Source organism: Ascaphus truei, chromosome 6, assembly GCF_040206685.1.
Source record: "Ascaphus truei isolate aAscTru1 chromosome 6, aAscTru1.hap1, whole genome shotgun sequence".
Lineage (NCBI taxonomy): Eukaryota > Metazoa > Chordata > Amphibia > Anura > Ascaphidae > Ascaphus > Ascaphus truei.
In genome coordinates this window covers 21,006,854-21,019,032 of record NC_134488.1, presented here as the reverse complement: position 1 = coordinate 21,019,032, position 12,179 = coordinate 21,006,854, and the positions used below count along the sequence as shown (strand labels likewise).

Here is a 12,179-nt window from a genome sequence, read left to right as displayed (position 1 = left end):
CGGCGAGCACTTGTTTTCTGTGTGTGTGTGTGTACGTGTACGCGCGCGCGCGCACACCTATTCTTGTAATCATAAGACCGCTGATCCTCAGAGTTTACGTTGAGCAGCCTGTTTTTTCCTTGTACTACAGTATTTGGTGCCCTGGAATTTTTAAGTGTGTTCTTTAATCCTGCCATTTTTTCTGGGAGAATATCCCTGTTGAGTGAATGCTTTGTGTCCTGAGCTGTTCATCTCTGATACTCGTATCCGTGCAGAAGCTGTGGTATAGAAGGGTCTAACTGTACAGAACAGATTTCACTTTTTTTTGGGTGGCTACTGGATCTGTGGCGGTCTGTAGGTTTCTTGTAGATGATTGGTTTGAGTGTTTAATTTTTGATAGTGACTGTTGTATGTAGAAAACGATGCTGGTGGAGTATTCAAGAGAACGTTTGGTGGATGGGTGCAGGTTGTTTTAAATTTTGATGTGGCTTTTTTAAGAGAACTTATTCCTTCTGTCCGAAGGATGAAGATATCGATGACGTACCTAAAATGTAACAATGATTTGATACTGCAGTGTTACAGAAATACTTTTTCCAGCTTTGCCACAAAGAGGTTGGCCCAGTAAGGTGACACTCTGGTGCCCATCTCTGAGCCCAGGGTTTAAGTATAACGTTCATCATTAAAATAAAATTGTTGTGTATGAGTTTTGCAATGTGCTTGGGTTGGAGCATTGTCCTTTTCAAAGAACTCTATGCAGACTCTCATCGATATGTGGGATGTTGTTATACAAGGATTCATTGTACCTGAAATTATGTTCGTTTTGGACATCTTCCCTCTGACGTTTCTGTAACAAATGGGTGGTATCCTGGATATTGGCCGTTTCGGTGATCTATCATTTCGGACATTTCCTCTGTCGGGTATTGATCCCAGTTTTGGTTTCTCTTCCTGGGTTCCTTGGTTTATGTAAGTTTGGAAGCATGTACGATGTTCTTGGTGCTCCGCGCTCGCTCAAGGGTTCTCCACCTTTTCTTTATCTCTGTATCTAAAACGGGCTTTGGAAAATGTTCATGTATAATTCTGCATTTTACATGCTTAAAATCATACAACCTAATCATTTTGTGCGGAGGATTGTGCTGGTTAATGGACATTTGTGAGCTCAAAGAATTCTAGAGTTTGTGGTCCTACTGTTTTAGTTTTCTAGTTTTGGATTCCGATTTTTGTCAATGGGGGGAGGGGGAAATGTAACGCCGATCAACACTGGGCGTGACAACACCCAAAATAAACACTGATTTGTTTTAAACAAAAATTCAACTTGAAAACAGGAATCCCTAATTATAGTGTGATCTAGCATGAACCGACCGCCAACTTTTCAGTGATCCGAACAGTGCTGGGACCCATTGCGTGATGCTCTGCACGAGATTATATCTGGCTACAGGCAGCCGTGTGCCTTAGATGGTTGATCACCAAACGCAGGCTATTTTTCGTACTTTATTTCCCAGAACGAATAGGCACCTCCTGTGACTGGCACTGGTTCCCGTAACTGCAATGCTGGGAGCTGGCTCTGTTTGTAGTAGCTCTAGTATGTGCTCCTGAAGCACAGGTACATTATAGTAAATGATGAAACGAGCAAGTTGAAGGCTATGGAGAACCTCTGCCTTGGATTTTTGGCTTGGAAAGTATACACTGGAGGAAGGTCGTGCAGCATTTTCAAACAGGAGCATCAACCTGTTTTTAATGGTTATACCTATCTACTACAACACCTGCTGTCTTGGTATATTGGTCCATATAATGTTTTACTATGCAGTCAGAAAGCTAAAAAGGCAAATCTTTTATAAACCAGTATATAGATTGCTTGTGTTCCTTTCCCAGATGAAAAAGGGGAGTTGCTGAACCCGATGGGAACCGTACAGTGCAACCCAAACACAGAGAGTGCGGCCGCCCTGACAATTGGCTTCTTCCTAATATCTGAGCACCCCATCTATTACCCTTCTTTTGAAAAGGTAAACCCATAGTGATCTGTCTTAGAATTGGATGGGGGTGGGGGGAGGAGGGAGTGCCATGCGTGTTGGGGAGGAAGGTAATGGATAGTGTGATAGAGGAACGGAGCAAAGTGTGTGGCAATCTTTATGTGGAGTTAAAGGCACCTTTTATATTGTTTATCCAAAGAGCTCTACTTTATCTGCGATCTCCATTCATCAGCTGCAGAAACGTCCAATGAGGACCGACATTTGTGTGAGCTGTGTCCCATGAAGGGAAGAACATGTTGGTATAGTCCAAGGATGGACAACTCCAGTCCTCAAGGGCCACCAACAAGTCATGTTTTCAGGATATCCTTGCTCCAGCACAGGTGGCTCACTGATTGAGCCACCTATACTGAAGCAAGGATATCCTGAAAACCTGATCTGTTGGTGGCCCTTGAGGGCTGGAGTTGTCCATCCCTGGTTGTCAAATTGGAGAGCGCTATTTCCCGGATTACTTTCTGTAGGTGTCATTTATTTTTTTAACTTTGATTGCAGCAAAGGAGCGATCAGCGCAAATGTTGTTGGCTGTGCTATTAAATAGAAGCATTTATAAGGCAGCGTAGGAGTCAAACCTTTTGGTTGGCCAGAGGCCATCTCTACAACGGTCGTGGCTCTAAATAGGGAAGAGATGGAGTTGAGTTGGCACAGTGCATTGACAGCCCATCCGTCATAATCTACGGTGTCCCATTCTGCTTTCAGATGATTGAGCTGGGGAGAAACGGAGAGGCGTGTAGCTCAACACCTGACGAGGTAACTGCTCCGAACCACTTCAGTGAGCCAAGTGACCTTGAACACATGGTCATATTAAGAATAGGGGTGGGGAGGGGGTTCCTTTTTGGTAGCTCTCACAGTCCGTGCTGTGCATAGCCGTACTGCATCGCAAATGACAGTGGCTAATAAGGTATAGCATAATCCTATAGAAGATGCTTCCGACATACCTAAATAGCACAATGTACTCCTTCCTTAACTTCTTTATATAAATGAGTTATTACTCTGCAAGCCTGTGGCAGGAAAGGCACACGTACGTATGTATGTATGTATGTATTTATTATTTTATTTTTTTATTATATTATTGTATTTTATTTATTTTTAAATTAATAATTCTAAGCATTAAAAAAAACAAAAAAAAAAACCAGACATACTTGCTCTCCAAACTAAATATATCAAATCGTGCAATAGAAGATGAACTTCCTGTAGGGGTTGTATATTAACCACTGATTTCCTGTTATTCCCCAATAATAATGATAACAATAACTCCACACAGTGTGTGCTCTGATCTGCAGTGCCTCGTTTTGCATTATATTTTGGGATTCAGGTAAAAAGTAAGTCTCATGCGTTTCTGGAGTGTCTAATCCAGTGGTGCTCAACTGCAGTCCTCCAAGACCCACCTCCCCCCCCCCCCCCAACAGGTTTTCAGGATATCCCTGCTTCAGCACTGGTGGCTCAATCAGTGTCTCTGCCTTCTATGGAGCCACTGATTGAGCCCCCTGTGCTGAAGCTGGAATATTCTGAAAACCTGACCTGTTGGGTGGGTATGTCTTGGGGACTAGAGTTGAGCACACCTGGTCTAATCCACCAGTGCACACAGGGTTCCCTTCCCAAGATCTAGGAAGTTAACAGCTGACCAATCCGTGGGTGTCTCATTGCATGCTCTTCCTGTACCGAGCAGCAGCTGCAGCTCCAGGAGATCGTGGAACGGAAAGGACAAGCGGAGCTGTACGAGCATGAGAAGGACCTGGTGTGGAAGCTGCGCCACGAAATCCTTGAGCGTCACCCGGAGGCTCTCCCCAAGCTGCTTCTCACCACAAAGTGGAACCGTCACGAGGATGTTGCACAGGTTAGGAGGATGTAACCGGAGAGATGGGGGAAGATGAATAGACACGATCACAGACTCGCTTAGAAAGATGAAAAATTGGAGGGAAAACGTACAAAATGAGCCCCATCCCTTGCTCCCATTTATAAAAAAAAAAAAAGACATTGGTGTGAAATTGCAGGGACTTCTAGTGACCTCTTGGCCACTTGTGTGTTTTTGAGGTCTCTGGAAGGAAAATGGTTAATAGGACACATTCCCTCTAATGGTGTTCCCCATTGTGAAGGCCCCCCCTGATCCTTTCTGTCCCCAACAGATGGTGTATTTGTTGCAGTCCTGGCCGGACCTTCCTGTCCTCACCGCCCTGGAGCTGTTAGACTTTAACTTCCCCGATCGTTACGTGGGATCATTCACGATCAGCTGCCTAAAGAAACTGACGTGAGTGCAGCACACAGCGGGGAGACGGGGGACCCCTGGTTGTTTTTGAGCTGGTGGGAGGTGACCCTGCGCTCTCTCTCTCCGTCACCCTTTCAGAAATGATGAGCTGTGTCAGTACCTGCTTCAACTCGTGCAGATCCTGAAGTACGAATCCTATCTAGACTGCGCGTTAACCAAGTTCCTGCTGGAGAGGGCAATGGTCAACCGCAAGATCGGACATTTCCTTTTCTGGCACCTCAGGTAAAGGCTGAGCCGGTCCTACGTGTGACTCACTATGGCGAATCCTGAAAAACTGTTTACCCCTGTGCGCTCTGGCAGGACCGGCATCTCCGCCTTGTACCACTGTCCCATTAAGCCAGGAGTTGCCAACTCGAGTCCTCAAGGGACTCCAACCGGTCAGGTTTTAAGGATAGTCCTGTTTCAGCGCCGGTGGCTCAGTTAACGACTTCGCCACTGATTGAGCCTTCTGTGGTGAAGCAGCAATTTCCTTAAAACCTGACCTGTTGGTGGCCCTTGAGGACTGGATTTGGCCGCCCCTGCATTACACAGTATCACTTTATTTTATATAGCGCTTTTCTCCCAATGGGACTCAGCGCGTCACAATGACAGTACAGCGCGGGGTGCGCAGCACGTAGGAATGTTACAGGCACAGTCCCTGCCCAGAGGAGCTTACACTCTGTTTTTGGTGCCTGAGGCACAGGGAGATAAAGTGACTTTCCCAAGGTCACAAGGAGCTGAAACCAGGATTTGAACCAGGTTCCCCTGCTTCAAACTCTCTGAGAAATGTTTACAGAGTGGGTGATTTTACCCACTGAGCCTCTCCTTCATCTGTCCCTTTTTATCTCTGAGCGCTTCTGTCTTCCCTTTGTGTCCCTTCCCCGCTGCCCACACACTGGCACATTCTCTCTCCAGGTCAGAGATGCAAGTCCCCGCCGTGGCTCTAAGGTTCGGGCTTATCCTAGAGGCGTATTGTCGGGGCAGCAATTACCACATGAAGGTCCTCATGAAGCAGGTGAGGCTCCCTGGTGATAACATCTAAGCGGCGATGGGTAGTTATCCCAAAGATATCATAATCGACTCTAGAATTGTGTTAATTTTGTACAGTGTTGCAACTGGGACAATGTTCTTGAAGTTATCAGTAACCATATCATAGAGCTGACCGCATGAATGGCTGGTTACAATATTACCATATCACTTAATTCTTCCTATTATTATGTATTCATGGTGATGGCATTATCCCACCTTTCTTCTCTTAAATATTGAAGAGTAGACGTAGCAGAACCCATTCTGTCCTGTAAAGGTAGCTATAAAGAGGACCTTCTTTGTGTTACTACTGGCATTCTTTATGCTTCTTGGTCTCCAGGGAGAAGCTCTCACCAAGATGAAGGGTCTGAATGACTTTGTGAAGTCGAGCAGTTTGAAAGCTGCCAAGCCCCAGACCAAAGAGGCCATGCACGTATGCCTGAGACAGGAAAGCTACCAGGAGGCCCTGTCTCACCTCCAATCTCCTCTGGACCCTAATCTGATCCTAACTGATGTGTGGTAAGTGTGCTCCCAAACTGTGCATATGGCAAAGTATCCTGTAATTCAGGTGCATTATTCACCCAGGAATTTGGTGGCACTGTGCAGTATAAGAACATAAAAAAAAATAAAGCTGTATGCTTTTCTGTACCCCTTTTTGTGTCTAAATCACTCTCCTGCCTAAAACCTTTCTCACTCACTGCCCCTCACCTCTGGAATGCCCTTCCCCTCTATCCAACTGGCACCCTCTCTCCACCTTTGGGACCTTTCTTAAAACGCACCCCTGTAAAGAAGCATCAGTAGCTCCGTAGGCTGGCTCTATACATCTCATATGCTCTGACCTTGGCCCCTTGCAGACGCACTGACCAGAACACCCTCCTACTGTCTCTGTACGTTCTCCTCACTACTTAGATTGTAAGCTCTTCAGGGCAGGGACTCCTTTTCCTGTTATGTCTATAGCGTTTATTCTCATTATGTGTTATAATATTATGTCACGTGTATTGTAAAGCGCTATGTACCTGGATAAAGCTGGGGCCATGGAGTGTTAATCAATTTCTGACTGGTAACAGTTGTATGGAGGTAGGTGGCACCTCCCCCCAGAGCTCACTCCTCCTCACCTTTTTAACTTGGGAGGTCTTTTCACTTTGCTGCAAGAACAGGACCTACTATGGTTCTTTCCCCTCATACAGAGGTAAAAGGAAGGGCTCACAGTGTAGTGTAGGACCTGCATTTTTGGTTATACCTTGGCGTTGGTATGCGGGCTTATGACGCTTTGGCCAAAGGGTTAAACGAAATAACCAAGTAATTGTTATTATTATTGAAGTATTTACACTTTATACTTATTACCGTATATGTTTTGTCAATTGGATGTAGCATTGGGCACCCCTGTCTTTTGTTGTATACATTTGCCACGCTCCGTAGCACTCTTTTTTTTTTTTTTACATAAATATATATTCATGATGGGGGTGTAGGAGTTTGAGCTAGCTGGGAATGTGTGTTAATAATTAGCATGTGTCAAGACCAGCAGAAACAGTAGGGGTACTTTAGAGTGCATTGGTAAGACCAGGGGTGCTCAACTCCGGTCCTCAAGCCCCCTACCCCCCCAACAGGTCAGGTTTTCAGGATATCCCTGCTTCAGCACAGGTGACTCAATCAATCCCTGCTTTAGGCCAGGTGGCTCAATCATAGGCTCTGATTGCGCCACCTGTGCTGAAGCTGGAATATCCTGAAAACCTGACCTGTTGGGGGGGGGGTAGGGGGCTTGAGAACTGGAGTTGAGCACTCGTGGGTTAGACTCCGAGTTTGTATAAGAGCATAATGTAGTGGGTAGTGCTCACCCAGGACTATTTAACACTACATTGGATAGATGACTATTCAGGGGAATTGTGACGTTGGAGAGAGAAGGTGCTTGGTGTACATTGAGAGGGAGGGGAGTTCCCGAGGTATGATGCAGCATGCGAGAGAACTGAGGCTGAGAGAAGATGGGCCTGAGCAGAATGTTGAGAGCAAGTAGGGGCAATCGGGAGATTAAAGCTTGGATAGGAAGCTGGACTGGAGAGTTGAGAGCCTTGAGAGACAGAATTATTTTGTAGTGAATGCAAAGATTAATAGGGAGCCACAGAGTTTTCAGGAAGAGAGAAGCAAAGACTGCTTTAGGCTTTGGTCGCGCTGCGGCCGCGGTCCACCAGCTGCTTGCCTCCAGTCTGGATGTCCCCGCTGGCTCTTTCCGACGTGGCTGACTGCGTGCTGGGACGCGTCAGCCAGCCGGAGCTAGAAGGAGCTTGTGGTTTTGGCGAGTGCCGCGTCACGTGACACACAAGGCAGCCAATCCAATTCTGCTCAGATTTCCCCCCTCTGCTCCGATCCCCCTTCCGATTCCCCCGTGCTCCGATTCACACCCCCGTGTGTATTTGTGTGTGTGTGTGTGTGTGTGTGTGTGTGTGTGTGTGTGTGTGTGTGTGTGTGTGTGTGCGCGCGCGAGTGCCTGTATGTGCGAGTGCCTGTGTGTGTGAGTGCCTGTGGGGCTGTGTGCCTGAAGGGCTGAGTGATGGTCCCGTCCCCTCACGTCATGGCCGCACCCCGTCAAGTCATGGCCGTGCCCCCCCACCCGTTTTGGCCACATACACCCCCCCCTCGCCGGAAGAAAATCACTGCAGACCGCAGATTGCGGTGCAGTGAATTGCACGCGCCGCCGGCAAGCAAGGCGGCCGTGCGGGCGCGTGCAGCGGGGCCTTAGCCTTAGAGGAGTGTGAGGTTATACTCGCTGCAGCATTTTTAATAGATTGAAGGCTAGGAGGCAAGGAAGCCAGTAGGGAGAAGACCAAGTCCTATTTTAGCGATGTTACAAAGAGGGATGTGGCAAGATTTAGAAACATTAAAGTGAGGGGAGAACAAAAGAGAAGAATAAAATATGACACCTAAACAATGGACTTGTGGAACTGGATCGATTGCTAGATTACAGAATAATATGCAATTTAGGTGGCATTATGAGCATCTTGATCTGTGATATATTGAGTTTAGGGCATCTATTTGAGATTGCAGTGAAACAGTTGAAGAACTGGGACAGTACTGCAGATGTGAGGTTTGGTGTGGATATATAGTTGTCATCTCCATATACTTGAAGCCACATTAATTAATAAGGTCATGAACGGATAGTGTATAGAGGAAAAAAACAGAAGTCCCAGAACTGCGCCTTGAGGTGGATCAAAAGAGGAAGAAGAGTTGGCAATAGATATACTAAAGAAACCATGAGCATGTCATGAAGACCGCCAGGAGAGGACTTTGAATCGTAGTGACTGAATGATGTTTGGTTGGAACAACAGCTGTCACATTTAGCATGTTGGATCTCAACGCCATTTATTTAATTAATAATCTTGTGCTGTGTCTGTCCCAAACACCCATTGAGTAGAGTGTGAAGTAGAAGTGTGTGGTTAACATTATCAAAGACTACAGACCGGTCAGTTGGGATGGGAAGAGATATAACAATGTGAAGGCTGTTTGCTACTTTAGTGAGTGATATTTTAGTTCCATGAGCAGGGCAAAAGAAAACCTGGTTGGGGAGGATATAGGAGCGTATAGGAGCCAAGGAAAGAAATGCTGGAAGATACAACCTGTTCAATAAGTTTAGCGGGAGAGACCGGGCGATGGTTAAATGGGTTAGTGTGGTGAAGGGTGTGCTTTTCAATAGGTTTCACAACAGTATGTTTAAAGGGGGAAGATACCAGAGGAAAGGGAAAAGTAGAAAATGTGAGTGTAGAGATCCGAGTTAGAGGTCGAAGGAGATGGGAAAGAATGGGAGCAAACAGTCTGGTGTTACCGGACTTAAGGCATCTAAAGTAGAAGGGGAAATTTAGTAGAATAAGTGACGAGGAAGGCAGAGAGAGGGGATCTCTAGTTTGATAGAGTCCATCTTGTTTTTGAAGTAGTCAACAAAAGTTTGAGGCGACATGGAGGGTGTGAGACTGTTAGAAGGTTTGACCAAAAAGTGAAATGCAAATAAAGGGCGTTGTGGGTTGGACCTGTGAGTGTAGAGAAGTAACTTTTTGCTTAAAGTGCTGAGTTGTAAGAAAACAGGAGAAACTTGTAATGGAGGAAATCGGCAAGAGTGTGAGGCTTGCTGTATAGATGCTCAATGGAGAAATAGTAGGAGCATAGAAAGCTTGTCTGAGTATTGAGCCAGGGTTGAGGGCCAAAGTTGTAGGCGGTGACGAGATTGTCGTGGTAGCAGGAGGATAGAGAAAGTTATAGCTCAGACTGGATTCCAGAGCTTGATCCATGGAACGCAAGTCCCTGGAATAGTGAGGGGAGACGGGTGTAGTGGAAGGTACTTAGCGAAGGAGATTAGATGATGGCCCGAGAGCGGGCACCATGGGGAAAGAGCGAAAGGGGAGAGGTCAGAAAGAAGCTTTTTCTTTTTGTTTAGTGAAGACAAGGCCTAAGTAGTAATAATAATAATAGCATGTTCTTGTATAGCGCTGCGAGTTGTACGCAGCGCTTTACAGAGACATTTTTGCAGGCACAGGTCCCTGCCCCGTGGAGCTTACAATCTATATATTTTTTGGTGCCTGAGGCACAGGGAGATAAAGTGACTTGCCCAAGGTCACAAGGAGCCGACACCAGGAATTGAACCAGGCTCCCCTGCAGCAATCTCAGTGTCAGTCAGTGTCTTTACTCACTGAGCCACTCCTCCCATAGCCATGCTTATGGATGCTGGATGTAGTACATTGGTAAAGGCAATAAGAGGAAGTAAGCGAGAGAAACTGGGAATCCCAGAAGACCGAAATTATCAATATGACCATTAAAGGAGGAGGTTTGGAGAGTTAGAGAGAGGGGGGACGGCCAGGATTCAAAGTCGGAGAGAAAAGTGGAGACCATGGAAGGATGACACATGACAGCAATCTGTAGGGTGAAAAGGCAGAAAGTGTGAAACTCTGAGCATGGTCAGGAAAAGACGATGCCTGGAAACAACAGTAGGGAGGGGAAAAGGAGAACATCCTCTCCCCCACCATGACCTTGCGGGCGAGAGAACGAAAGGCCAACATATGAGTGTGCAGCCTTTATAGCAGTCAGGATCAGAGAGCCAAGTTTTAGACAAAAATAAGGATATTTTGGATGCGACAGAGGTCATGCACAGTTTGGACCTTGTTGGAGAGGGAATTGGCATTCGAGACGGCACATGGGGAAAAAGAGACTAGGCTGGAGAGCACAGATATGAGGTTAAGGATACGGTTGTTGGCAGAGACTTGGAGTGTATCTTGCGTTAAGCGGTAGAGGGAGGTGAAGGGAATAGGAGAGACGTCTTAGAAACACAAGAGGGTAGTGACGCTGCAATGTATATGGAATGAGCGCTTTATGGCAGATAGAAGATGATGAGACTGTAAAGAGTGTAACAAGGTAGATTTACTTGCAGAATAGGCAGAACGTTGTGTATAAAAGGGGAGTCTGTGAAGAAGTGTGTGGGAGGAAAGTGATGGGAAGGCAGACTAAGCAATCATTTTACTTCTTGCTTATGAGGTAAACCGTAGAACGCGTTTTGCTCTTGATTGAAACACAAGACTTGTGCTGGTGTCTTGTAATCCCACTTCTGTTTAACGCCCCGTATATTGTAAGTCACTTTAACATATGAGCACTTGAAAAGAAGAAAACTTTAAAGTATGCAATACTGCAACCTGAACATTATCGCTACAGAAACTATTATAAATATTAAGCAGTCTCCTTATCACCATCTGTGTCACCGATATTACATGCTCATCAAAGCATTTATTTAAATATTTTTTTTGTGCTGGTACAGTATTTTCGGTCATGCCTGTCATTTCTATCCTCCATTGTATCAGAGGGACATCAACTTGTTGAGTTGTATGGCCTGTTGCAAGGTATGGTTTTATTTCTAGCGGGCATAGCACCTCCACAAAGCAATCAATACACCTATCATACAGTCCAGAAGCAGGTTGGCCGTGAAAAATGTAGACAGACTATTAACCCAATTTGTGAGGGTCTTATTGCATGAGTGCCAGAGGATACACATTCCAATTTGGCCAAGCGGCTGTAATTTCATATTGGGCGGGGAGGGAGCTGGCTGTAGCCCAGTAAGCCCTGCTGTTTGTGCAGCAGGTGAGAGATGCTCTGTAGAGTGTAGCCATGCATTAATTCCGGCATCTCGTGTCCCTCTCCCCTGCAGCGTGGAACTCTGCACTTTCATGGATTCCAAGATGAAGCCTCTCTGGGTTGTGTATAATAACGATCTCTCAGGTGGAAGCCGTGTTGGGATCATCTTTAAAAATGGAGATGGTAAGACAAACTTGGGAACAGGGGAGGTCTTGTAGTGACCAAGTGATCTTTGAGTCATGAGGGTGAGGGGTTCACTGTATAACTGCAATGTCCTGATTGGTACAGACCTGAGGCAGGACATGCTGACGCTGCAGATGATTAGGCTGATGGACATCTTGTGGAAGCAAGAAGGCTTAGACCTCAGGTAAGACCATCACAGAACTTAAGGTGAACTTATGCTCCTACCAATTAAGTATTGTATTGTATGTCTTTATTTATATAGCGCCTAAAGTGTACTCAGTGCTTCACAAAGAATACAGTACAGGGAATTATAATACAATAAGTGCAGCAAAATCAGACCATAGGAAAGGAAATCCCTGCCCCGAAGAGCTTACAATCTAAGAGGTTTGATGGGGAACTTTCAGAGACAGCAGGTGAGGGAATAAGTGCTGTAGATGGCAGTGCTTGACCACAATGGGTGGTAGGAGTGACTGAGTGTGGGTGAATAGCCATGAGGGCAGGCTATTAGGATGCTTTGTGGGGTGAGTTTTAAGGTTAGTCATTATTAAAATGAGAGGGTTAACACAATTTTACAGGGGAAGAGATGGCAGGGAGGCATGGGTGAAATCAGGTGTTTATGTCTG

General features: G+C 45.9%; 1 protein-coding gene across 8 annotated transcripts in view; it reads left to right on the top strand.

Annotated features, from left to right (window-relative positions):
* PIK3CD (phosphatidylinositol-4,5-bisphosphate 3-kinase catalytic subunit delta) overlaps positions 1–12,179 on the top strand; it is a 59,250-nt gene that overhangs the window by 38,344 nt on the left and 8,727 nt on the right. For all 8 annotated transcript variants that reach the window (XM_075603574.1, XM_075603570.1, XM_075603572.1 and 5 more), the window contains 9 exons: positions 1,849–1,979; positions 2,700–2,750; positions 3,670–3,837; positions 4,127–4,248; positions 4,345–4,488; positions 5,161–5,260; positions 5,612–5,790; positions 11,447–11,556; positions 11,662–11,740. In XM_075603574.1, coding sequence (XP_075459689.1) covers positions 1,849–1,979; positions 2,700–2,750; positions 3,670–3,837; positions 4,127–4,248; positions 4,345–4,488; positions 5,161–5,260; positions 5,612–5,790; positions 11,447–11,556; positions 11,662–11,740 — 1,084 coding nt within the window. The remainder of the gene's footprint in view (positions 1–1,848; positions 1,980–2,699; positions 2,751–3,669; positions 3,838–4,126; positions 4,249–4,344; positions 4,489–5,160; positions 5,261–5,611; positions 5,791–11,446; positions 11,557–11,661; positions 11,741–12,179) is intronic.